The sequence below is a fragment of the Acomys minous genome (assembly GCF_964271855.1).
Source record: "Acomys minous genome assembly, chromosome: 13".
Lineage (NCBI taxonomy): Eukaryota > Metazoa > Chordata > Mammalia > Rodentia > Muridae > Acomys > Acomys minous.
This window is the reverse complement of record NC_140495.1, coordinates 17,471,443-17,495,995: the sequence shown is the minus strand read 5'-3', so window position 1 is coordinate 17,495,995 and position 24,553 is coordinate 17,471,443. Positions and strand designations below refer to the sequence as shown.

At 45.0% G+C, this 24,553-nt stretch overlaps 1 protein-coding gene across 2 annotated transcripts in view; it reads left to right on the top strand.

The window, feature by feature from the left end:
- Positions 1-24,553, top strand: part of PIK3R4 (phosphoinositide-3-kinase regulatory subunit 4) — a 48,991-nt gene that overhangs the window by 23,842 nt on the left and 596 nt on the right. For both annotated transcript variants that reach the window (XM_084751674.1, XM_084751673.1), the window contains 11 exons: positions 1,153-1,356; positions 5,960-6,161; positions 7,200-7,387; positions 7,894-8,104; positions 10,985-11,150; positions 12,780-12,944; positions 15,320-15,531; positions 19,806-19,937; positions 22,387-22,487; positions 23,435-23,523; positions 23,684-23,792. In XM_084751674.1, coding sequence (XP_084607800.1) covers positions 1,153-1,356; positions 5,960-6,161; positions 7,200-7,387; positions 7,894-8,104; positions 10,985-11,150; positions 12,780-12,944; positions 15,320-15,531; positions 19,806-19,937; positions 22,387-22,487; positions 23,435-23,523; positions 23,684-23,792 — 1,779 coding nt within the window. The remainder of the gene's footprint in view (positions 1-1,152; positions 1,357-5,959; positions 6,162-7,199; positions 7,388-7,893; positions 8,105-10,984; positions 11,151-12,779; positions 12,945-15,319; positions 15,532-19,805; positions 19,938-22,386; positions 22,488-23,434; positions 23,524-23,683; positions 23,793-24,553) is intronic.

The window sequence follows — 24,553 nt, the reverse complement described above, 5'->3', positions numbered from 1 at the left end:
AGTTTCTTAAGTCTTACCTTCCTTTATTTTAAAATTTAAAACTTTTAAAGTTTTAATTTTGTGTTTGTGTGTGTGTGTCTGTGTGGGTTTGTGCACATGAGTACAGTGTTCTTAGAGGCCAGAGAAAGGTCTTGGATTCCCTGAGGCTAGAGTTACACGTGGCTGTGAGCTCCCAGCATGGAGCGCTAGGACCCCAACTCGGGTCCTCAGCAGAGCAGTAAGCATGCATAACTGCTGAGCTAGCTTTCCTTTTCTTCACTTTAGATTAAACAAACACGGGTTCCTTGTAAGTTTAGATCAAACACGGGTCCCTTGTAAGCTTCAGCTGCAGTAGTTAATTATACCCAGAGCCGTCCTTTAGATCTGGGTGTGGTGTTGCACACTTAGTTCCCAAGAGACTGAGGCAGGAAGACTGTGAGTTCATGGCCAGCCTGGGCTACGTAAAGAGTTCAGAGACAGTGTGATTTACATAATGAAATCCTATCTCACAAAACCAGGTGCTGGCACAGAGCTCAGCAGAGCCTGCATGTTCAAGCCACCTGGTCCTACCTCCACATTGAAAGGAAAGTGAGTCCTTTTGGTCACTGCTGGTAGTGTCCGTCCTTTTTATTATACATGCGCTGACCTGAAAAGTGTTCTAGGGCCACTAAATGAAAGTACTGAAGTCTGGAGAGACTATTTTGAGGAAGGTTTGGGTCTGTTGGGGAAATGTGACAATGGAAGGGCAGCCCCGTGGCATTGGTTACTGAGATCTCTGGCCGGCGCCTGTGTCTTAGGCCTGTGACCCACAGATGGGGGTAGGTTTGGGGAGTATTCAGACCTCTGTGATCCAAGAGAGGCTTGCTCTGACTTTCTGAAACCTTTGCCTTTGGATATATGTTATTAATCTTCCTGTAGGCTGAACACGGATAGATACTTTAGTGGTAATGCTAAAAACCAGGAAATACTTACGTTCTTTAGAATTGGGTAGTGTCCTCTTTTTCTCCTAAAAAACAAACAACAACAACAACAACAACAAAAACAAAAAACCCCACATCATTTTCTCAGAAAATAAATGCTTTTATCCACTTTATATGGGCTGTGCTTACTGAGTTTGGAAGTAGTTATTCTGTGTACTGTAGTCTGACAGTTCTTTCTACTTCTCTATTACAGATTGAGAGGAAGCTTGTCCTGCTCAGTGTTCTAAAGGAGCCCGTGAGCCGCTCTATATTTGATTATGCTCTGAGGTCTAAAGACATCGCTAGCTTGTTCAGACATCTTCACATGCGCCAAAAGAAGCGAAATGGCTCTCTTCTCGACTGCCCTCCGCCTGAGGACCCGGCCATCGCCCAGCTGCTGAAGAAACTGCTCTCCCAGGTGTGCGCCTTCCTCAGACCTCCCTGGTAAACACGTTTCATGACAGCATTGAAGCATCTATTTAGATGTTGAAAATGTTTTTGATCAGGTATAGTGTGACAGATGAAAATAAATCTGTCAGCATCTTACATACTCTGTATGGCATCTAAGCAAAGACAGTCAGACAAACTTAAACCCTGAGTTGGGCTCAGTAAGGAGTCACGGGGCCTGTCAGCCTCCTGTGATTGCTAGAGAATAGAAAGTGCCTTGGAGTTAAGCACCATGTTTGATTCAGTTCTATACTTCACCAAAGTGTAATGCAGTTGAGGTAGGAGAAGCTGCCCAGAACGCAGACGCGATGTAGTCCCCTCCTCTCAGCCCGGATGCCTGCTTCTCATTGCATGCCGACAGCTGCCGGGTCTTGGGTTTGCCACATCTTTGCTGAATAAGCCAGCAGTTTACTGTGTGTTTGGGTCTGAGTTTGGATCAGTTGACAAATCCAGTAAAAACTAACCCTTTTACTTTATTTGGCATTGGTAGGGGCTCTTTTGAAACACTAAATTTAGATTCATCTTTCTGTTTTGTATGGGATGCGTGGGGCCTGGAGTCAAAATTGGAGTAAAAGTGCTTCTAAATGAAGGCTCCAGGCCTGGTGCTCCATGAGCACAGAACAAAGGCTGTGGGCGGCAGCAGCGGACAGTGTCAGCCCTGTGGAATGTTTCATAGAGCCGTGTCTCACCTGAACAAGTGTACTCACTCAGTTTTAGAGACTTTTTTAAAGGCAGGGTCTCCTGTGTAGCCCTGGCTGGCTTGAACTCACTATGCAGACCAGACTAGTCCTAAACTCATAGAGCTCTCCCTCCCTCTGCTGAGGTTAAAGGCATGTGCCACAACACACATGGCTCAGACAGAATTTGATGAGCTTTGCAGTATAAATGTTTTCATGCATTTTACTTGACCTTGAGTATTCAGTGATGATGGTGATGGTGGTGGTGATGGTGGTGATGATGGTGGTGGTGGTGGTGGTGGTGGTGATGGTGGTGATGGTGGTGGTGGTGGTGGTGGTGGTGGTGGTGGTGTTGCTGGGAATTAAACAGGGATGCACCCTCCACTTCTCTTAGCCTTTCTGCTCCCTGGTGTTTCCCAAGTGCCTCCATGACTGCCACTCTCTCAGTGCCAGCTCCCATTGTTGGATCTCACGATCAAATCACTCAGCTGTCTGACTTTGGTGCCTCTAAAAGGCTGTGTTTGGCATATTTGTCATTTTCATCACATTTGTCTGAGTGAGGAAAAGAGGAACAAATTAGCTTGTGTTAAGCTGTTGCTTTTGGTAGCATTAGGAGGCTCACAAGGGTGAGGAGACTTACACTCTGTTGCAGGGACACTTGCTGCCAGCAGAAGTGAGAGTAGGCCAGGATCTGAGTGCTCAGTACAAAGGACAGAAGCCACCAGCTTCCGCTTTGTGAAGATACGTGATGAGTCTGCTGTTGATGTCTGTGCTTCTGTGTTCTCCGACTGTCCTGAGAGCCAGTCTGAGCAACTTGCTACCCCTGTCACAGGAAGAGACGGATGCAGCGCAGTTGCCAGTGCCCTGGGGTGCAGTGTGTTTTAGAGTTAGCATTTCAACCTGAACTGTTCCTCCCGTTCTGCTGCCACTCACTGCTCAGATTATAAAGACGGAAGGCCAAGATGACAAGCTTGTTTGAGACTGATGGACACATGCAGAAGCCATGTGTAGCACCTCCCTTGTCCACATTTCCTCTTTTTTCCTGGTTTTAGCCCTTCCCCTCTTTGGTTACTAGCTTCACTAGCGGAGGCTTGGATCCAGGGGAGACTTTTGAGTTCTTGTTCCTAATGCCCCAGCTAAGAAGAAAGCGTTGCAGCCTCTCCCACTGGGAGCTCTGACCTCCTTGATCTTGGGGCTCAGCCCTTCCTTGCACAGTCCTGTACAGGTGTGCTGCTAGCACAGTGGGCTTCTCCAGGATAGCATGGTGCTCCCGAGGGCCTAATGCTCTGGGGCTTGAACAGGCCTGTGGAGCAGCAGTCCTGTGGGGCTTGGAATCTTCAGCAGGATGCATCCTCAGAGGTGACACACGCAGGGATGCTTTAGTTATCTCTTCTGTAAGAGCTCTGCTTTGTATCTGTTTAACAAGGGGCTATAAAGGACACAGGATGATTCATTCCACTCCTTTAAAAAAAGCCATATAATTTAAACTGTTGGCTGGATTTTTATGTTAGTTCTTTTTGACTGTATAGTGCAGATACAACTGCAAAATTGAAACAGCCCAAGAAGATGCATAATAAGATACAAGCTTTTCTGTTGTGCCCTGGTTGGCGGCCAGCTAACCGTTCTTGGTCCATTGTGAATTTTATGTCGCTGTGCTGAATTCCTGTGCATAATATTGGGCCTGGTCTGCTGACACTTGGAATCAGTTTCATCCTTTCCAGCCTGCCTTTCCAGCTTTGTACGGCGAGGTCCAGGGCATACCGCATAGCCCGTCTGGCCCCACCAACAGGATGCTCTGTGTGCGCCAGGACAGGATGGTGTGCTTCTAGAAGTTCTTTCACCCTTGGCAGGTAGAAGCACAGACTGTGCTGCGAAGTATTTGGTCCCCTGCTTGGCTGTTGCTTTGTCCCTGGATAGGCAGTCTCTGTATGCGTATGTATGTAGTTTAATTGTCTGCCAAAGAACTGAGGGCGCACCCCGCTTCCCCCCAGCCCTCTGTGTGCAGCTCCTTTCTCCACGCCCCTCCCCTTCACACTAACTTCTTCTGCAGCATTCTTGAACTCAGGTCTGCTGTGTGCTGAGCTCCTTTTCCATGGCTTTGGCCTTTGCAGAAAGGATTCTAGACAGCTGCAGGAGCAGGGCTTGTCTCTGTCTCAGGGATTGTAGCCCCGGCTGTCTGTCTTCTCAGCCCCGATTGTCACTTTTAACCTTGTTTAAAGTGGGAAGCTTACCCCTCAGGCTGGCCACAGAAGCCTGCCACATTAAGTTCTGGATGCGTAATGTCCCCGGGCATCTGCAGGAGCCTGTGGAGTGCTGGGAGCTGCGTGGATGCTGCTGCTCCATCAGGCTGCCTACGAGCTGGGTGAGCACCCCTGCGTAACTCAACCTTGGTTCTGACAGAGCGAAGTCCCCTCCGTTCTTTCTTGTTCACTGTTGTTTTGGTTATGCGTGGTCCTTCACATTTCCATATGTATTTTCCTAGTTTCTTGGTCTTGAAGTTTTTAAAATCATCTTGTCACTTCATAAAAGGCAACCAGCCTGCGAGTGTGTTCATAGATGCTGCTTTGAGCTTGTAGAGGAGACCTGAAGGCCAGTGGTGTTAGGTCGGCTGCTCCCTAGATGTGCTGTGTGCCCCCAGGGTATAGTCATCGTTAGCTGACCTCAATGATGTCTTGTGGGTTATGCTGCACGGTGTTGTCCTTGTTTGTTATGGGTGTTTGAGTAGTGTTTGCTTAGTTAGGTTTTTTTAGTGAGAATGTCTTTGTAGCCTAGGATAGACTGAATTTACAGTCTTTGGCGTTGAGTACTGAGTTTACAGGGCAAATCTCCTCCCTTTCTTAGCCTGAGTGTTTGATTTTTAAATTTTATCTATTTAGCTAATGTGTGTGTATGTGCGTGTGAGTGTCTGTCTGTCTGTCTGTCTGTCTGAAGGTATGCCATGTGTGTGCAGGTGAATCTGTCTGTCTATGAGGGTATGCCATGTGTGTGCAGGTGAGTCTGTCTGTCTGTCTGTCTGTCTATGAGGGAGTGCCATGTGTGTGCAGATGCCTGTAGAGGCCAAAAAGAGGGCACTGGGTGTCCTGGAGCTGAAGTTAGAAAAAGCTGTGAGCCACCAGATGTGGGTGTCGGGATCTCTTGGGTCCTCTGGAAGAGCACCAAATGCTTTTCACTACCAAGCCATCTCTCCAGTCACGTGTTTGCTTTTTTAAAAATATAGTTTTATTTGATAGATTAAAATTTTCTTTTCATAGCTGATGTGGAAATTTTTCATATGGTCATTATGAAACTTCATAAAAGTTCAGCAGTTACGGTCACCTGTTGTTCTTGGACAGGATTCTAATTCAATTCCCAGCTCCTACATGGTAGCTTAGAGCCATTCATAACTCCAGTTCCAAGAGATGCCCTTTTTTGTCTTGTACGGATACCAGACAAGCGTGTGGTACATACGGATATATATACGCAGGCAAAACACAAAATAAATCTAAACAATATATTTATTTTAAGAACTTGACAAAACATCTTTGTTGTAATAATTTGCTTGGCTGTTTCTTTTGATTTTGTGTGATTGCCGGGTGAACAGTGCATGAAATAGTTGTTGAACAGCAGCATTTTTATCTCATTCTGAACATTTGTGTTCTCCTTGCCTTATGGGAGCTACAGAACCTTTATTACAGTATTATCAATAGAATCTGAGATGTAAAGATAATATGATGAAAAAAATACCCTTGCAGAATATTCCAAAAGAGCCGGTAGTCATCTCTTCCTCTTTGCTTTCTTGTTTCACTTTATCATTTTTCAGTTTAAGTTGGGAGTTGACCTTCATTTGTTAGTCACCCTGATACTTGTTGTTACTTTGTTTGAAATTAACCCAAAATACATGGTTTAATTTGACTTTAGGGAATGACGGAAGAAGAGGAAGATAAGCTTCTGGCACTGAAGGACTTCATGATGAAATCAAACAGAGCGAAAGCTAACGCAGTGGACCAGAGCCATCTCCACGACAGCAGCCAGAAAGGCGTAATCGACTTGGCAGCCTTGGGCATCACTGGGAGACAGGTGGATCTTGTTAAAACCAAGCAAGAGCCAGATGAGAAGCGGGGTTAGTATGTTGGTGTGTGCATCTTGCTATTATTAGTTATTTATAAGGCTGGCTTTTAGCTAGTAAATAGTAAAATACCTCCCTCTTTTCCTAGATATAGAATTTGGAACTCAGTGACTCAGTTACTTAGTAGGTAGACACAGGAGAGGAAAAGTAGGGCAGTGGGATCACTGGGGACCTGCCCAGGGGACCTGCCCAGACCACAGCAAGGTGACTAGTGAAGGCCAGTGTCCAGAGCTCTCCACCTATAAAACCATGTTGCCTCTAAGGAGGGAATGACTCAAATTCTGTTTTCTAATCCTTTAACTGCTGACTCAAGGCCAGCCTATGTAAAACCAGGTACAAGTTTTTTGATTATTAATAGGTAATGCCTGATAAATTTAAGATAAACAATAAACTATAAAAGAATAGAGACCAAAGAATCCTTATTCATTTGGCAGCTTGATTTTTGAAACTGTCAGCCTGTGTGACAGTGACATTGACTGTATGAGGTTCGTAAGATCTTGTGCACGCCTTTTCTGCTGGTGCAGGTCACTGTTAAGTATATATATACCTTTAATACTCCCCCTGTTCCTATATCATCTTAGGGTAGCAAATGAATTACATGAAGTAAGTTTTATGATAAAGTGTTTGCAATTTAATTGTTAATAGCTTATATGCATAATATATAAAGCACCTTATAGATCAATAAAAATAGCAAGCACTTCAAAGGAAAAAGGGTGAAGGGTTTAAGCAGATAATTGGTAGATCAGAGTACATATAAATTAAATATAAATAAGTAAATAAATGCAGATTAAAATATCCATTTCTACCTGGATAGATGGATAGCTCTAGGTGTTGGCACAGTTGTGGTGCACAGGCATTTCCGCATGCTGAGATTGTAAGCTGAACACATCCATATGTGCTACATGCATTCAGGGATGTATGGCTGAGTAAAGGGACGCACGGGAAGTCTGGTCCATTGTATCCCTTATAGACAGACAGTAGAGTCACATTGGCTTTGCCTTCAGACTAACTATCCCAAATATATTTTCATAGCTAGAAAACATGTAAAACAAGACTCCAGTGTCAATGAAGAGTGGAAAAGCATGTTTGGGTCACTGGAACCTCCGAATCTCCCACAGGCCCTGCCTAAGACCAGTGACCATGATGTGGTTCAGCCTGGGAAGCCACCTCGTTCGGAGTCCTCTGCTGGCATTTGTGTCCCTTTGTCAACTTCTCCACAGGTACTGTCATGTAGGCAATACCCACCCTCCTGTTTGAGCCTTGTTCTGCTGCCTTGTATGTCGAAAGGCTGGGTGCTATAGAGAAATCAAGGCGTTTCTGATTGACTTACTTTAATTTTATAGCCAGGGGAAACCCAGTTACTTAGCACTGTGAAGGTCAAAGACCGACCTAAGATCATAATTAGGCTACAGAGAGCATTTCAAAACTTTTAAAATCTTTTTATTCTTACTTTAATGTAACAAAAAGCAAAAATATTTTGGGGTGAATTTCTAAATGGTCTGTGCATGTTGAGTGCCACGATGGCTTTGATGATTTGAAGTGAGTTGTAGCGTAAGACAACTGTGGCCCACCAATCATAGTTTAGTTAGGAGGCTTTGACTTAGATCAGCCGGAATCCACTTGCTCTTTTCACCTGAGAGAAACTGGTGTGATGTGTAGCTGCAGCGTGGGAACATCTTGCCTTACATGTGCCTTGCTGTGACACAGACCTGTGCTGTGTTCCCAGGTTTCAGAAGCCACACACATCCCCAGTAAGAAGCCAGTGATCCAGGTTGTAAGCAGCACCGTCCTGCCGTCCACCTACCAGATCCGGATCACCACCTGCAAGACCGAACTTCAGCAGCTCATACAGCAGAAGCGTGAGCAGTGCAACGCAGAGCGCATAGCCAAGCAGATGATGGAGAACGCCGAGTGGGAGAGCAAGCCACCGCCTCCTGGTGAGGGCTTCCAGCCTGAGTTTGGCCTCTAGTGCAGGAACCCGAGTCAGAGCAAGCCTCCCTACTCCAAAAGCTCAAAACTCCTCAGCTGAAAAGTTTAGGAGTTAGCATTTCTGATGACAAGCTGTAGTCAGGGAGGCACATCAAAGGTTCTGCCACCTGAAACACATGTGCTCACAGGAGCCCTGGAAAGGGTTCTTCAGCCTAGACAGGGGGAGCGAGAACAACCTAGTTAGAGCCCAGAGCAGGAAGATAGCTAAGCAGCCTGAAGCCATTATGTGTGGACTTGGGCCTTTAGGTTTGGTTGCCTCTTGCTACTGCAAGAGCATCTGGCCTCTAGGGGCAGACCTCTGCTCTTACTTTTCTGCTTACTGGAGAGTTTGCTTTTGGATTATATTTACTTTTCTGCTTACTGGAGAGTTTACTTTTTGATTATATTAACTTTTCTGCTTACTGGAGAGTTTACTTTTTGATTATATTGTTTAAGAAAAGGTAGGACATTCAGAAAACATGGAGATTTTTGAAAAGAACACAATAATGTATAACATCAGCATTTAGCTAATCATCAACATTAAGTATTTGGCGAAATGGGCCTGGAGAGATGGCTCAGAGGTTAAGGGCACTGATTGCTCTTCCAGTGGTCCCGAGTTCAATTCCCGGCAACCACATGGGGGCTCACAACCATCTATAATGTGATCTGATGCCCTCTGCTGGCCTGGCAGGTATACATGCAGGCAGAAAACTATATATAATAAATAAATAAATCTTTTTTAATTGGCAAAATGATCTTAAGAGATGGCTCAGCAGTTAAGAGCACTGGCTGCTTTTTGCAGAGGACCTGGGTTTGATTCCCAGCACGCACATAGTTGCCCATAACCATCCATAACTCCAGGTCCAGGGGCTCCAACTCACTCTTCTGGCCTCCTTGGGCACTGGGCATGTATGTGCTGCTTGGACATGCAGCTAAAAGACCCATGCACATAAAAAACAAAAACAACAACAGAAACCCAAAACCGCGAGAGAATTTGGCAAAACAGTTCCTGCATTCTGAGAGCGCTGAAAGGAAACGGAGAGATTGTTGGGACCAGAGTGTGGTCCCCTTGTGTTAGCAGCCTGGTTCATACATGCGGCAGAGCTACTCTTTGATTCTGATGTGTAGGTTTTTAAAAAATTAATGAATTTCAGTATTTGAGCTATAATAGTAGACACTTACCTTTAAAACTCTGAGAAGAAGTGCACTGTGTGTTTATGTTTAGACTCTGAAAAGATCACAGGAATCCCCCTGAGCTTTGTGTGACCTCAGGAAATACTGGTCAAGGCCGCTTGAAGGTTTGATGATTTAGAAAATATTTTTCAGTGCTAAGCAGAGTCTAGTCAGATGCTTCTGTCAAAATGAATATCCTGAGATGTTCGAGCTGTTTCTGTGACGTAAGCTAGTGTCACTTACCTGCCAGATCTGCTTAGGAGCATAGAAAAGATGGCCACACCCAGTCTTGCTCTGTGACCCTCTCTTCATAGGCAGCATTTGTATATAGATGGAGTCACACATTTATTCAGCAGTCACAGGAGTGTGCAGTGACCGCTGGGTCTTTACTCTTTTCTTCTTTCCACACTTGAGCAGTTATAAAATACTTACCCAGTCTGTGGAGCATGTAGACTTCATGGCCCCTCAGGCTAGCACTGTGTTCAGCCTGGTGCCCCACTGGGCGACTTAGCTATCCAAGGGAGAACCGTGGATAGGAATGGCAGGGTTCCTGGTTTCATTTTCTTTCTTGTTTTCCTTTTTCTTTCTTTTTTTTTTCTTGCTTCTGGTAAGAAAACAGTCATTCTAAAGTGACATTGCTACCCCTTGGGCATAGCAATGACTTCTACTATAGGTCTGATCTTCAGCTTTTTGGTTTATTTTAAAATCAAGTGATATTAAATGTATAAAATGTAATGTTTAATGTATATAAGCTGTGCATACATGTGGAAGACAGTTATGTGCAGGGACCTGTGCTGGGCACTGAGGTCATTCTCTCATTATAGGATGAAACATGAGCTTTTATCTCAGAACTTGTAACTGAGGAATTAATTATACACAAAAGAATGTGCGTGGTAAAGTGCAGAGAATTATAGCTGCCGTTTAAGAAGTTCTAGGAAGGCCATGTAGAGTCCGAGTCTGTACCTTCTAATTCTAGTGTGTTTATACCATGGAAGCAGTGATTGCTGGCAAAGGAGAATCTAACAATCTAGGTGTTTTGCTTTTTTGTTGTCTCTCTAAGTAGCTATGGCTCTTGTCATGAAGACCAGGCTGGCCTTGGACTCACAGAGACCCACCTTTTCTCCCTCCTGAGTATTGGGACTAAAGGTGTGTGCCACCATTGCTGGCCGGCCTCTTAGTGGTCATGTGGGCTGGGGCAGTGTTGGACCACGCGTGTTACTTGCATGCATACCCACCCCTTGGGTTAAGTGATATAGCTCCATGTTACAGCTGAGAAGATGCAGCTCAGTGATGTCCAGCCACAGCCTGGGTCACCCTAGTGTCTCAAGCTGCGGTTTTGCAACTTTCTTGCTCAGACAGTGGCCTGCAAGCTGTTTGTCTAGGCTAGGCTGGTCACACCCCGTGCTGCTAAGTGAGCAGTCAGGGTTTTTCTGAGGAGTACGTAACTGCTGTGTGGGTGGAGACTTTTTGAAGCTGACTGAGCTACTTGTTACTGTGCTGTCTTAGTCAGTAACTGTCATGGCCCAGTAAACCCCTCTGGATGGGCTAGCTGGGGACCTCTAAATTGACTGGTTCGGATGATTGCTCTGAAGTTAGTTGCTGAGAACTGTGGCTAGAGGGTGACGGGTGATTGTGTCTTTCAACCACAGTTTAAGATACACTTTGCTTTTCCTCAGGGTGGCGTCCGAAAGGGCTATTAGTTGCACATCTTCATGAGCACAAATCTGCTGTAAATCGAATTAGAGTCTCTGATGAACACTTACTCTTTGCAACATGTTCAAATGATGGCACAGTGAAAATCTGGAACAGTCAGAAGATGGAGGGAAAGACCACCACGACGAGGTAACATGCGATAGTGTGGCTAGCCTATCCAGCTAAGCCAGCGGTGCTTACAGCACGCTTTCTCTGTGCCACAACTGCTTAGGAGCACGGGATTCCTAGGGGTATGTGAACCAGAGTCCTGTGGGAAGTGAGAGAGCAAGAACTGTAGTAAGTAAAGTATTGAATGATCCTGTTAGATGACAAGGGACTGGGGCATGTGGCAGGGCTGGAATTCTCAGTGAATTGTCCAGACACCCCTCACCAAGGAAAATGAACTGAAAGAAAGGAGAAAGAGCCACATGGGTTCATTGAATGTTCTGGATTTCAGAGGTCCTGGGTGGGGTGGGGGACCTGGTCAGTCATGCCTAACAGAAAGCTTCCTGTAACCGGAGCAGAAGCAGCAGGAGGCAGCAGTTTGTAGAGGGCACTTAGGAAGGACTTTGATGGTGAGTGAGAGGGAGGTTTTGGGAGCCTGTGAACAGAGGAGAGTCACCATCTGAGATGGCAGAGGATGGCTCTGGCTGTGAGGGGAGAGTAACACAAAGATGGTGAGGCATCAGCAGCTAGGAATGGTCGTCATGGTAATGTGAGAAGGAGATGTGGTATTGGCTAGGGTGGCAGCAGTGTACCGTGGGAGTGGCCAGATTCCGCATGTGTTCTGATGGCTGAGCCGAGCTGATTGGCTGAACTATGTTCATACTGTCCTGTGCACAGTCAGCAGAACAAGGCTATTGCTCTAGAGCCTGGTTGTTATAGCTGATGTCTTTGAGCCTTTGGATGCCCAGATATGCATGTGATAAATGTGACTATCCTAAGGGGCTAGGTTTGGGTGGTTTGCGCATGTGGTCCTCCCTGCTGGAGGTTTTTCTACTTCCCCATCAGCCTCTGCCTCAGTCTCTGTGTCATTCTCGTTTAATTCTGCCATTTTCCTGTTTGCTTTTTGCCTAATTGGTTCTGCCAGAAGAACAACTATAAATCAGAGTGAATCTAATCTACGTTGAAAGGATGGGGAACGCTCTGCTGCTTTTCTTGTTATTAGTTCATTGAGCATAATTAACTAAAATGCGATGAAATCAAATACCCTCGACACTAAAGTAACATGAAAGCCTGCTTCGTGTTTACCAGCCCGGGAAAGTATGGGTTAGCTATGTATTTGATTAAAGGGCTTTTGCTTTTACATTATACCTAACTGTTATTTCTGTGTTTATTCTCTCTTGGCATTGCACTGAATAGACTGTAAATGAAAAGTCAGTAAAAGAAACACAGGCGTACATAATAATTTTATTATTTTTTGTTTGTTTGTTTGTTTTAGTTTGGAGGGTCGGGTCTTTAAGACGAGACTTCTTTGTTTTAGCTCCGGCTGTCCTAGAACTCACTCTGTAGACCAGGCTGGCCCCAAACTGAATGATACAGCATTTAAGGTGTTGCACAGGTTGGAGCATTGGTTCAGAACTTGGGGACAGGCCAGTCTCTGTAATAAGACAGAAGTGCTTAAAGATGGACATCTGAAGAAGATAAGGTGTGGTGGACTCTTAGCAATCAGGAAGATAAAATGGACCTCAGTAATATGGTTGTTAGTAACTGCGTGAACTAGTGTTTGCACAGGGGCTGTGGCCGTTTCAGAAGTGCTCTTGTATTTCTTTCATTCAGGTCTATTCTTACGTATAGCCGAATTGGAGGGCGAGTCAAGACTCTGACATTTTGCCAGGGTTCCCACTACTTGGCCATAGCGTCTGATAATGGAGCTGTCCAGCTTCTTGGAATTGAGGCTTCTAAGTTACCCAAGTCTCCTAAAATCCACCCTCTACAAAGCAGGTACTGTCCGCTGTCTTTTTAACTTTGCATGTAGGGCACTGCACTGCGGTGTGGACCAACTGGCGCTCCCCTGTTGTACAATCCACCTGGTAAGCCTGGAGGGCAGGAAACTGCTTCTGACACTCAGATGTGCTGAGCTTCAGAGGGCAGAGCCTTTGCCTCTTAATTTCTGCAGTAGAGTGCACAGAGGCAGTGCTTTAGTCTGGAATCTTTCTGAATGACACAGGTATTAGCCAGTTTGTCTAGCAACAGAATGTCAGTCAAGAAAATGCATGTTCTGTTGCTTGACACTAAAATGCCTACATTTGATATTTTTTAGACAAAGATTTGCTTATCATTCTAAAATAAAATGTTGACTGGTTTTATTTATTAATCTCATTTCTTGGTAAATTAATAGTTATTTAAAGATTAACATAAAATAAGGTAAAGACAGCCTTTTTCTGAATGATATTATGCCTAAGGATGCCAATTGTGTTCTCTCTCTTTTGTTAAAAACATTATGTTGTGTGTGAGTGCATGCACCGGGATTTGTAGAGGTCAGAGGACAACTTTCAAGAGTCAGTTTTTCCTTCCACTATGGGTCCTGGAAGTCAAACTCAGGCTTGGGTGGCAATCGCTTTTCCCCACTGAGCCATATTGTTGGTCCTATGTTGTGTTTGCTGAGAATCTGTCTGTAGTCCACTGGAAGATAGAGACAATTGATAGTATGAATGCAGTGTGGCAGTGTTCCATCTTACCTGGAAGGCATAGGTCAAGTTTCAGTGGGCAGAACTGGAAAGATGGCTCAGTTGGTAAAGTCCTTGCCTTGCAGGTGCCAGGGGATCTGAGTTCAGATCTCTAGAGCCCAAATAAGTAGTACATACCATAATCCTAGTACTGAGAGATGGAGGCACAGACAGGGGATCCCTGGAGGCTTGTAGGCCAGCTAGCCTGCCTGTGTACCAAACAGAGTTCCAGGCCAGCGGGAGACCCTGTCTCAAAGTGTGGAAGGTGCCTGAGAGCTAACACCCAAGGTTGTCTTCTGACCTGTCACACACATGCTCACACTCACATACATGAATGAGCAATGCACACATGTACTGAAAGGTAAGATTAGAGTCAAGTGAGTTTGTTAGAGCAGGGTGGTTGACGGGCATGCTGGGAAGAGGTAGTGTACCCCACAGAAAAAGCAGAGCAAGAGTTTAATTTCATAAAAGGCTGCCTTGAAGTCCTTTTGTAGCTTAAGAAAAGAAGGAACCTCTCTTGAGGCACTTAGGCTGTTTTGTTGTTTTGCTTTGCTTTTGCATTTAAAAAAATGTATGTATTTTCAGCATAATCACTAAATGTATTTGATTAGCTTTCACCCAGGACATATTACCAGTGCCTTTTAACAACAAATAGCTTCCAGTTTTCCTAAAAATTGTTTCAGCAGAGGATGACTGTTAATACTTTTGAGTTCATTTAAATCATTGGCAGAGTGTACTATGTGATGATTGCACCCCAGCTTGAAAAACAAACAAAAAATAACCTGGCAAAGCTATGCAGTAGACTAGAGTGCTGCAGTATGAAGGAGTGAATTATTAGTTTATGATGTCATCATTGGCAAATATGAAATAAGTTTTGCTAATGAAAAATGTCAGATTCAAAAGGCATGTTGACACAGTCGTAGGGGAGGGGAGTAAGGGGAAAATGGGAGGGAGGGAGGAATGGGAGGATACAAGGGCTGGGATAACAATTTAGATGTAATATGAATAAATTAATAAAATACATTAAAAAAACAAAAGGCATGTTGAATGTTTCCAACTCTGACATTCTGAAAAAGAACAGAATTTGCTTTTGTCGCAGGTGAGAAGCTGGATTGAGTTAGATTTCAGACAGGCTGCATGGAATACTTTGGAGGATGCTAGACAGTTTTGTGTGGTTCTATGAGAAAAGATGCATTGCTATATATGTATCTGTAATAATCCCTGTGTTTCACACAAAGATCAATTTTATTAGTGTTGCAACATAGTTGATTTCTTAGTTTTGATAAATAGTCTACTTATATAAGATGGCAATATGAGGAGAAACGGAATTTAAAAATGCACAGAAACTTTTTACAGCTTTCCTGTGTCTAGAATTATCTTTTAAAAACATTCAGCTGTAATTCTAATGGAGATCACATAATTTTTTTTTCTTTTGTAGAGAGGGTCTCAGCTCTGGCTGTCCTGGAACTGGATATGTAGATCAGGTTATCCTCAACCTCACAGAAATCATACTATGCTGTCTCTGCCTCTCAAGTGCTGGCATTACAGGGTGTTTCACTCCAGCTGGCTGTCAGTTTATTGCAAGTGGGAACCAGCTCTCCATTTTCTGTGACTGGAGAAGCCTATGTCCTTACTTTTGTGTTCCTGTAGGATTCTGGATCAGAAGGAAGATGGCTGCGTGGTGGACATGCATCACTTCAACTCTGGGGCACAGTCTGTTCTTGCCTACGCCACGGTGAATGGCTCTCTGGTTGGATGGGACCTCAGGTCTTCAAGCAACGCATGGACATTAAAACATGACTTAAAGTCAGGCCTCATCACTTCCTTTGCTGTGGACATCCACCAATGCTGGCTCTGCATAGGTAAGCCAGCAGCTGGGTTGGGATGCCACCAACAGCTGCGAGTAGCATCTTAAGACTGCCAGCTTTTCCTGGGGATTTTCCATCTCCTTTGTGTTCATAATTACTATGATAAATAATGTCTTCAGTTTATTTTTCACTAGGAAACTATGTGAGGCAGTGAGGCAGCTCAGTGAGTGCTTGCCTAGTATGCCTAAGGCCCTGCCATACCCTCTAGCACCACACAAAGTATTATAAAAGGTGTAGTTGGGCAGGCTATGGGAGTGCACCCTTACGGTCACGGTGGTTGGCAGGTAAGGGCAAGAGGAGCAGGAGTTCAAGGGCACTCAGCAACGTAGTGATTCTAGGCTAGCTTGGGTTACATGAGATTGTATTTTTAAAATCCTCAAGCAAGGCATTGTGTGAAAGGGTGAACCAGCATCATAGAACAGCGAAGTTTCTTCTTGTGCTCAGTGAGCCCTTGTCGTATAGTCACTGTAGCATGTTGCTGGGTTCTCTGTGCTGCTGCGGAAGCTCCAGCTTACAGAAAACAGCATGCGAGCCTGAGCCAGCGGTTTTAAACTCCAGTAACCTCAGGCAAGCTACTTAACTCAGAGACTTAGTGTCTTCATCCTCTAATGGGACTAATTCCTTCAAAGGCTGCTTTGAAGACTTAGTGGACTGAAAGCTTCACAGGGCCTCGTGGAAAAGCGGAACAATGGATTTCTGTTTCACCGTCTTCCCACTCCTTTCCCCTAAAGACTCAAGATGCATGCTATCTTTCATCTATTTTTTTGTTGGTTTTTGAAGTGTTTCTGAGTTCTGAAAATATATACTCTAGTGTATACAATTTTACCTTACCACAAACACAATACAAATAACTCTTCTGAAAATTGGTTTTAACCACACTTCTCCCTGTTCACTCTTACACCCCTTCCCAACTTCATGTTCCTTTAAAAAACAAAACCAAAAAACCAAAGCCACCCAGTCAGTTTGTCCTGCCCATATGCATGGGCGTAGGGTATCCTCAGGCATGGTTGACCTACCTGAGGCAACATGCTTAAAGCAAACTGACTCCGTCCCCTAGCAGCATCAGCTGTCCTTATCTCAGGCGTAGGGACTGTGAGACTCCCTCTCTTCCCCACTTCCCCCTCCCCTCGTGCTAGACTGCCAACTGGCTTCTCTTGTGTAGGCAGCCACAGCTACTGTGTGTTCATGAGTACATGAGTCAGGTTGTGTCCAGAAGACACTGTGTTGCTGTGGTCCTCCTGCCTGTGGCTTCTGTGGCTTCTGTGGCACTATCCCCTGTGTAGGGTAGCTTGGCTAAACACTTACATGACAGCAGCTTTCATTTGGCTTTCTCAAGGTTCTAGTGTGAGTTCTCCCCACCTCCCCCTCACTGCTCTTCTCCCTGTCATATCACCCATTTCCTACCAGCTTCTCAGTGTCCCCTCCCACCGCATGGCCCCTTCCTAGTTTCCTGGGGTCTAAGGTACTCCACGTTTGCACAAAGCTAAGGATTTGATGCTAAGGTCTGCATGAGTGAGAACATACGATGTTTGTCTTTGTGGATCTTTGTTATGTACGTGTGCTATTTCCAGTTCCAACTATTTACCTCCAAACTTGCTAATTTCAGTCTCTTTTCAGCTGAATAACACTTTATTGTGTATATATACCACATTTTCATTATCCATTCAACTCTTAATGGACATTAACTAAGCTGTTTCCAGTTCCTAGCTGTTGTGACTAGAGCAGTAATATCCGTGGGTGAGCAGGTGTCTCTGCAGGTGGTATAGAGTCCTTGGGTATTTGCCTAAGATGAGTAGAGCCGAATCATATGGTGACCTGTTTCTAGTTTTTGAGGAGCCTCTATGCTCACTTCCACAGTGGCTGCGCTGAGTGGGGGTCTCCCTCCCGCACACCCTCACAAGCATCTGCTGTCATTTTCTCCACCAGTGTAAAACCACTCATCAGGTTTCTGTCTCCGCTGTATTTCTCCCTTTCTAGACTGTCACAGAATTGTAATCATAAATGTGTATGTTTTTTATCAAACATAAATTTTGTGAAGCTTTTTCATTTTCATATATGCAGAATTTTAAATTATTTTTCACTTTATTTATAGACAACTTGTGTACTGACCACCCATACTCTAGTTGGATAGTTTAATTTTTTTCTAGTTTTTGGGGCTTTTCTGAGTAAATTTGCTGTAAACATTTGCAAGTCGGTTTTTTAAATTTTGTTTTTCGAGACAGGATTTCTTTGTGTAGCTTTGGCTGTCCTGGACTTGCTTTGTAGAACAGATTGGTCTTGAATTCACAGAGATCCACCTGCCTCTGCCTCCTAAGTGCTGGCAAGGGAGTTTTGGAGGAACTGTTATCCCATTTTTTCTAAGGTGTATACAGGTGAGTGGGATTACTGATTTTAAAAAAGTCATTTTAATTGCAGTAATCCTACTTTGTATCTACAGGATACAATGTGATATTTTGACAAGTTTATATTGATGAATGAGGTTATCAAGTAATTAAGAAACCTGTTACTTCACGTATTTTATGGTAAAAATATTTAAAACCTTTAGTAATTGAAAGGCACAGTGCATGTCATCAATTATACCGGAAGTTCTGTGTGTTGTTAAGTATAGTGGCAATTCTGTATGTCACTAAAGTATATTCCTCCTAAGAAGCTTTATATTGCTTGGCCTTGGCACTGATTTTATCACCTCCTCCCCTTTCCTGTTTTCAGAAGTCACATTTGTCCTGTAGTGTTTTTGTTTTCTTTTGTATTTGACACAGAGTTATAACATATCCAGGCTGGGGTCAAAATACCTGAGAATGACCTTGAACTTCTTCCTGTCCATCTCCAAGTGCTGGGCAACACAGTGCCTCGTGTAGTACTGGGGGTGGAGCCAGTACTTTGTATGCTAAGCAAGCACTCTGCCAATTGACCTATGCCCCAGGCCCCTCCCTGCATAGTGCTTTGCATGTGCTCCTCAAAAGTACCATATTCTTTCCCTCAGACCCCAAAGAAGTTAAGGTTTTCTGTACTTGAGTTTAGGTTCCAGGATTCCTTAGTTCATACTGTATCACCATTAAATATCTTTCCTGTTATTAATTTTTATGTATTGGAAGATGGTAACATCCAGAGCACTGCAGACGATTAGATAGTGCATAGCTAGCAAGTTCGCAACAGAAAATAATGTCTTAGGCAGCCTGAGCAGCTTTGAGGAGGGCCACTGATGCCACCTGTGGCTGTGAGTGTGGCAAAGAGCACGGAAGGGCCCAGCTGCCCTTCTCTCCATCTCTCCTGTGGGGTTGGAGCCAACCCAAGACTATGCTCCACTCTGCTCAGCTGCCTGCTGCTGGGACAGCCATTGCTCTTTTGCCATTGAGGCCGTTCTTCTTCAGTAGAGTTTAAGGTGCCATGGAGAGATTGTGTGGGCACTCACCCATTTTCTGCTGTGGTTGGACACCCATATCTATCTGCAGAGTGTTTTGGAGCAAAGGAGAAATGGAGATGATTGGATCTAATGATAGACACAAAACTGTTGCTACTTTGGACTTTGTAGTGATCACTGGGTATCAGTGAAGACATCTGTTCTTCAGGCAGTCTGCGTGTTCTGGCTCACCAAATGCAGCTTCTTCTCCACAGCTTCTGGTTTTGTGGGTGCCTTTGGCAGTTAATAACAATGCCAGTATTTAATGAATTATTCATTTTGAATTTGCATTAATTAGACAGTACTTTAATTGCATTATGATAAGCACTTTATGACTGTTGTTCGGCAACTGCAGGTGCTGTTTGAAACTGGGGAGACAACCTCATGGGAGCAAAGCCTTTTCTCTTTCTTGGTAGTCCTGGGAGGTGATCCCAGGGCCTTGTGCATATGAGGCAAGTGCTGTACTGCTGAGCTACAGCCACAGTCCTGTGTTTAGGTTTCACTTGTTGCCTGGGCTGGTCTTGAACTTTCTCTGTAGCCCAGATAGGCCTCAGCCTCCAGAGTAGCTGAGGTTACAGACTTGAAACAACGGGCCTGGCAACAAAGCCTTTTTCTAAGTGACCAAGGCAGTTCTAAAATACACAGGCCTAGGTATGGTTGAGCATGTCTTTAACCCAATACTTAGGAGGTAGAGCAGGTGGGTGGATCTCTGGGATTTTTGAGGCCAGCTAGGGTGACATACTAAGACTGCCTTAAACAAAAACCTAAAAATGTTTTCATCCAAAGGCACTACTGTTTAGCATTTGCTATAAATGCAGCATCATGTGCTTTGCTTAGATGTTAATGGTTTGTGCCTTTTAAACTTGAGGCACAAGCAGCGGCACCATGGCGTGTTGGGACATGCGGTTCCAGTTGCCAATATCCAGTCACTGCCATCCCTCCAGAGCTCGCATCCGGCGCCTCTCCATGCACCCCCTGTACCAGTCCTGGGTAATTGCAGGTAAGGTGCGGGGCTGACATTCGGTTGGGACTTGTATTATATATCTTTGCCGAGACCTGGGCTCTTCGAGTTTTTATTTTACATCTGAATCAAATGCTTGAGTCTGCTTTCATGTGAAAGCTGCCCACCAGTATGTTTTAAGCTCAGAACTAGGCCATCAGCCATTACCACCACACCATTCCTTTCCTGGGAAGCAGCAGTGCTCTTCGTTGCTGAGCCTCACCTGGGCACATCCTCCAATTTACTTTTCCTTATCTGTGAAGTCTGGTTGAGAACACCTTATCACTTAAGACTTTGAGGTGAAACATCAAACACAGTCTGGTAGCACAACTTAGCTTGCTAGATGATAGCTCCTCATTACTCAGTTTTTAGTTTTTTGTCTTTTCCCTAGCCCTCTTCTTTCAAATACTCACAGCCTCGCTGTGGAACCCAGGTGGAACAAAAGCAGAGAAAGGAGAGAGCCAGTAGCATAGCCATGCCCCCTGGTCCTGCTTCCTGGCCACTAGGATTGATGGATGAGCCAAAATAAACCCTGCAGTCATTTGCTAGGGTCATAGCAGTGGGAAAATGGGCCGACACACCACACAGCAGCCCACTTAGTCCTGGTGGCTTTATATGGCCTCTTCTATCCTCCAGTCAGGGTTCCAACAAGGCAGGGTTTCTTTCTAAAGGTGAGGGTAGAGACCAGGCATCACAGAAGCATGCTTAGGAGTAGAGTGGCAGGAGGTGCTTGGGGGGGGTCTGGTATTGGGGTTACAATGATGTTGAATAGAAAAGCCCACCTTGGGGGGGGGAACAGTGATTTGTGTGTGTGAGAGAGGGCGGGGGGTGGGGGTGGGGAGGGCCTGTGCACTTGAGGAGGTCAGAGAATGACTTTTGGAGTCACTTCTCCATGCTCTTGAGGCAGGCCCACTCTGGTTTCTGTTGCTGAGTTATGTTCTGTTGCTCATGTAGACCTTCCAAGCACTTCTCTTGTTTTCACCTACCATCTGGCTGAAGAATGCCAGGATTACAGATGTGCACTGCTGCATGTGGCTTTTTATGTGGAATTGGTGATCAGACTTGGGTCATCAGGCTGTGTGTTCTTACCCACTGAGCCATCTCTGCATCTGAAGCAGCGACTTGGGGTGAGGGGTACAGTTAGGAGGTTGAGTGATCTTTCTCCCTTCCTGGGGCTGTCCATACTTGGTGATACAACACACTTATGAGGGGTCTGCAGCCTGAAGTCTGAGCTGTGTGCTGTGGTGTGGAGACAGGGCCATGTGGAGGCTGTGGTGACTTCACTGCTAGTCTCCTCCGCTGGCTTCTCATCTACAGTGATTGGCTAATGTCCTCTCTTCAGGGCAGAAGCATAACACCCATATCCGCTGCTGCTGCTGACGAGTCTGCCCCTCTTACTGGCATGCTTTTGATGGCATTTAGGGCCCACAGGATAGTCCGCCCCTTTCAAGGTCCTTCGTTACATCTTTGAAAATCACTTTGTCATTTAAGGCAACATTTACAGGTTCTCAGGAGTAGGACCTTGAACTATGTGTTTGGGGGCCATCTTTTCTTTTTAGGTTGCTACAGGTCAAACCCATGTAGAATCCAGTGTATGGGAGCCTGGTGTGTAATTCATACAGGCCAAAGTTCAGAGAGTGCGTGTAGTGTGTCACCCGCTCCCATGCTCCTCCTGTCCTCCCCCTTTGCGCCAGCCTCACCGATTGGTTCCGCCCTCTGCTCCTTACATTTTTCTGTTGAGTCTGCCCTAGAGTAGAAACTCCCAGAAACATGGGATTCACCTGCTCTGTCAGTGCTCAGGACAGTGCCACAGTGAATAGTGCCAGCTCTGTAGGCGTTGATAAGTGAATGAATCCTGCTGTTTTCTCACATACACACCAAATCACATTACCTAAGGGACAGATTCTCTGTCAGACCCACGGTTTCTCCTTTTCTAGCCAGCTTTTACTCCCTGTCATAAATATCCTTCAGTTAGACCAAAACACCCTGAGCTTTCATGCCCACTCAGTTTAATCTGCCTGAAATAGGCTGCCTGCTACTACATCTGTCCGGCTTTTGGGGCCTGGCTAGTACATCTTGACTCAGCCCACAAGTGTGTTGTTTCTTCCCTAGCCTGAGTGAAGGAGGAGCTTTGTGCTTCTCATCACACTGTTTCCACGTGTCTTTCCTTTCTCCATCTGTACTGTAGGTTCTCGAGGACAAAACTCGATTTGTCTTTCTATAGAATAGTCTTCAAGACCTGGTTAGAGAGAGTGCAGGATATATATTTACTGTGAAGCTATCAAGGAACACCTTTTAACTCACACAGTCTGGTGATAAGTCATGCTGTTATTTTAAGAATATTAGTATTTCTTGCAGGATGGAGATAAATGGAAATAGATCCAGACTGCCTTGTGTTTGCTACCACGATGTGAAAGAAGAGCTAACAGTTCTTGCCTTTGTCTCTCAGCGGTTCAGGGCAACAATGAAGTCTCCATGTGGGACATGGAAACTGGCGACAGGAGACTGACTCTCTGGGCCAGCAGTGCTCCTCCACTTTCCGAGTTACAGGTGAGGCGCCAATGTTTACTTCAAAGGACAACTGTTACCTCCATCCTAAGCATGTTTCGGCATTTTAGCAAGCGTGGTCTCTCATGACCTTTATAGTTAGTTACATTCGTGTTTTAAATAACATGAACTCTCATGTGACCATTGCCGCGTGTTTTCCAGTTCTTCTAGCTTGCTGGGTCTGCTCCATTGGATGTTTGTGATCTCACATTGGAGCTCCTATAGGTGCAAATTAGACCAAGCCTACTAATGAAGAATGCAGGGCTCCCCTGGCTTAGGACTTTTGCCTTTACATGGTGGTGTAAAAGTGATATGCATTCACTAGGAAATACCATTTGACTTTTAACTTTCCCCAGGCTAGTGTTCTGTGCTCTGGTTCTCTCTTGATGCTGGGTGTGGCAGTGAGCCATAGGCCTGGTCAGACCACCAGGGTAAACACGTTTTCTAGATTAAAGATAGGATTGGGCCAGAACCCCAGCACAAACTGAGTAGCATCTGTACATGGTATGATTGGTGCTTGGTATAGATTTGTCATGGTCCTGGAAGTATCATGGCAGATGAGCTCAAGGAAGGAAAGGTTTGCCCTCCCCCCTTACTAGGTCTTATGCAAAGTAGTCCTGAAGTAATTGATTTTACAGTTTGTGACAGGGACTGAGTGTGTAGCCCAAGCTGACCATGGGCTGGTGACAGTTTGGCCTCTTCTTCCCAGAGCACTGACCTCTGGTGCACCACCATGCTCAGCCTGAACTCAGGGTTCTGTAAGCACTGAGCTACACCTCCAGCCCTTGAAAGCAGTCAGTCAGATCCTGAGGTTCCCCCAAAAGAGAAGGATGAGAGCCCGTTCTCATAGGCTATGTGTCTTGAGACATGAGGAGCCTGGGCAGCTATGGACAGTTTGTTCACTTCTGTTGTCATTTATGGGATATACTGGTGTCTTTCTGTTGTTCAAGCCTTCGCCGCACAGTGTCCATGGCATCTACTGCAGTCCTGCAGATGGAAACCCTATCCTGTTGACAGCTGGCTCAGACATGAAGATAAGGTGCAGTGTCTCAACAAATGCAAACGACGTTTTGGTGTTGGCAGTGTAGTATTTAAAGTCATTAGTACCTTGCCAGTCGGCTATTCATGTTCTGCTATCAATTCTAGAAAATTCTTTGATACACTGTAGATTTTATTATCATTTATCCCCTCGCCCCTAGGTTCTGGGACTTGGTTTCCCCAGAAAGGTCCTATGTTGTCGCAGGAAGTACCAGCTCCCCGTCTGTGTCCTACTACAAGAAGATAATAGAAGGCACTGAGGTCGTCCAGGTATGGCGCTGTGTAGGCACACAAAAGGCTTTGACCAAGATTGATATTTAAAGATTCCTTGGGCATTAAGGAATATATTTGGTTTTCCTTGTCTTCTGGGCGGGAAGAGTGGGAGTGGAGACCGTTCAGCTCACTGCCCTCCCCCCCCCCACCCCACCCCCCCGTCCTGAGTGCGGGCTCACAGGTGTGTGTGCCGTTGCAGCTCACTCACTTTTGTCAGTCTTATTTTTGTTGAGACAGGGTTTCTCTGTGTAGCCTTGGCTGTCCTGTACTAGCTTTGTAGACCAGGTTGGCCTCGAACTCAGTGATCCGCCTGCCTCTGCCTTCTGCGTACTGGGATTATGTGCTAGGATTAAAGGCATGCGCCACCACCTGGCACTTTTGTCAGTCTTAACAACGAACTTTTAGCACAAAATAAAAAAATGAGGAAGTACATAACAAAAGCACTTTACTGCTTTCCTTTTACAGATGAGGCGGTCAGGAGCAGGCAGTCATTTGTCCTGGGTCACATAACTAATAAACAGGAAGCTAAGACCCCAGTGTGGCCATAGACCTCCAAAGCATGTGTTACTGACCTAGAGAATATCAAATGGCCAGAGCAAGCATTGCATAACAGTGTTTTAAAAAGCCAGGATATATATATATATATATATATATATATATATATATATATATATATATATATATATATATATATATATATATATACTTTCCACATTAATATGCACACGGACTATACTGGTTCATTTATAAATGGCCAC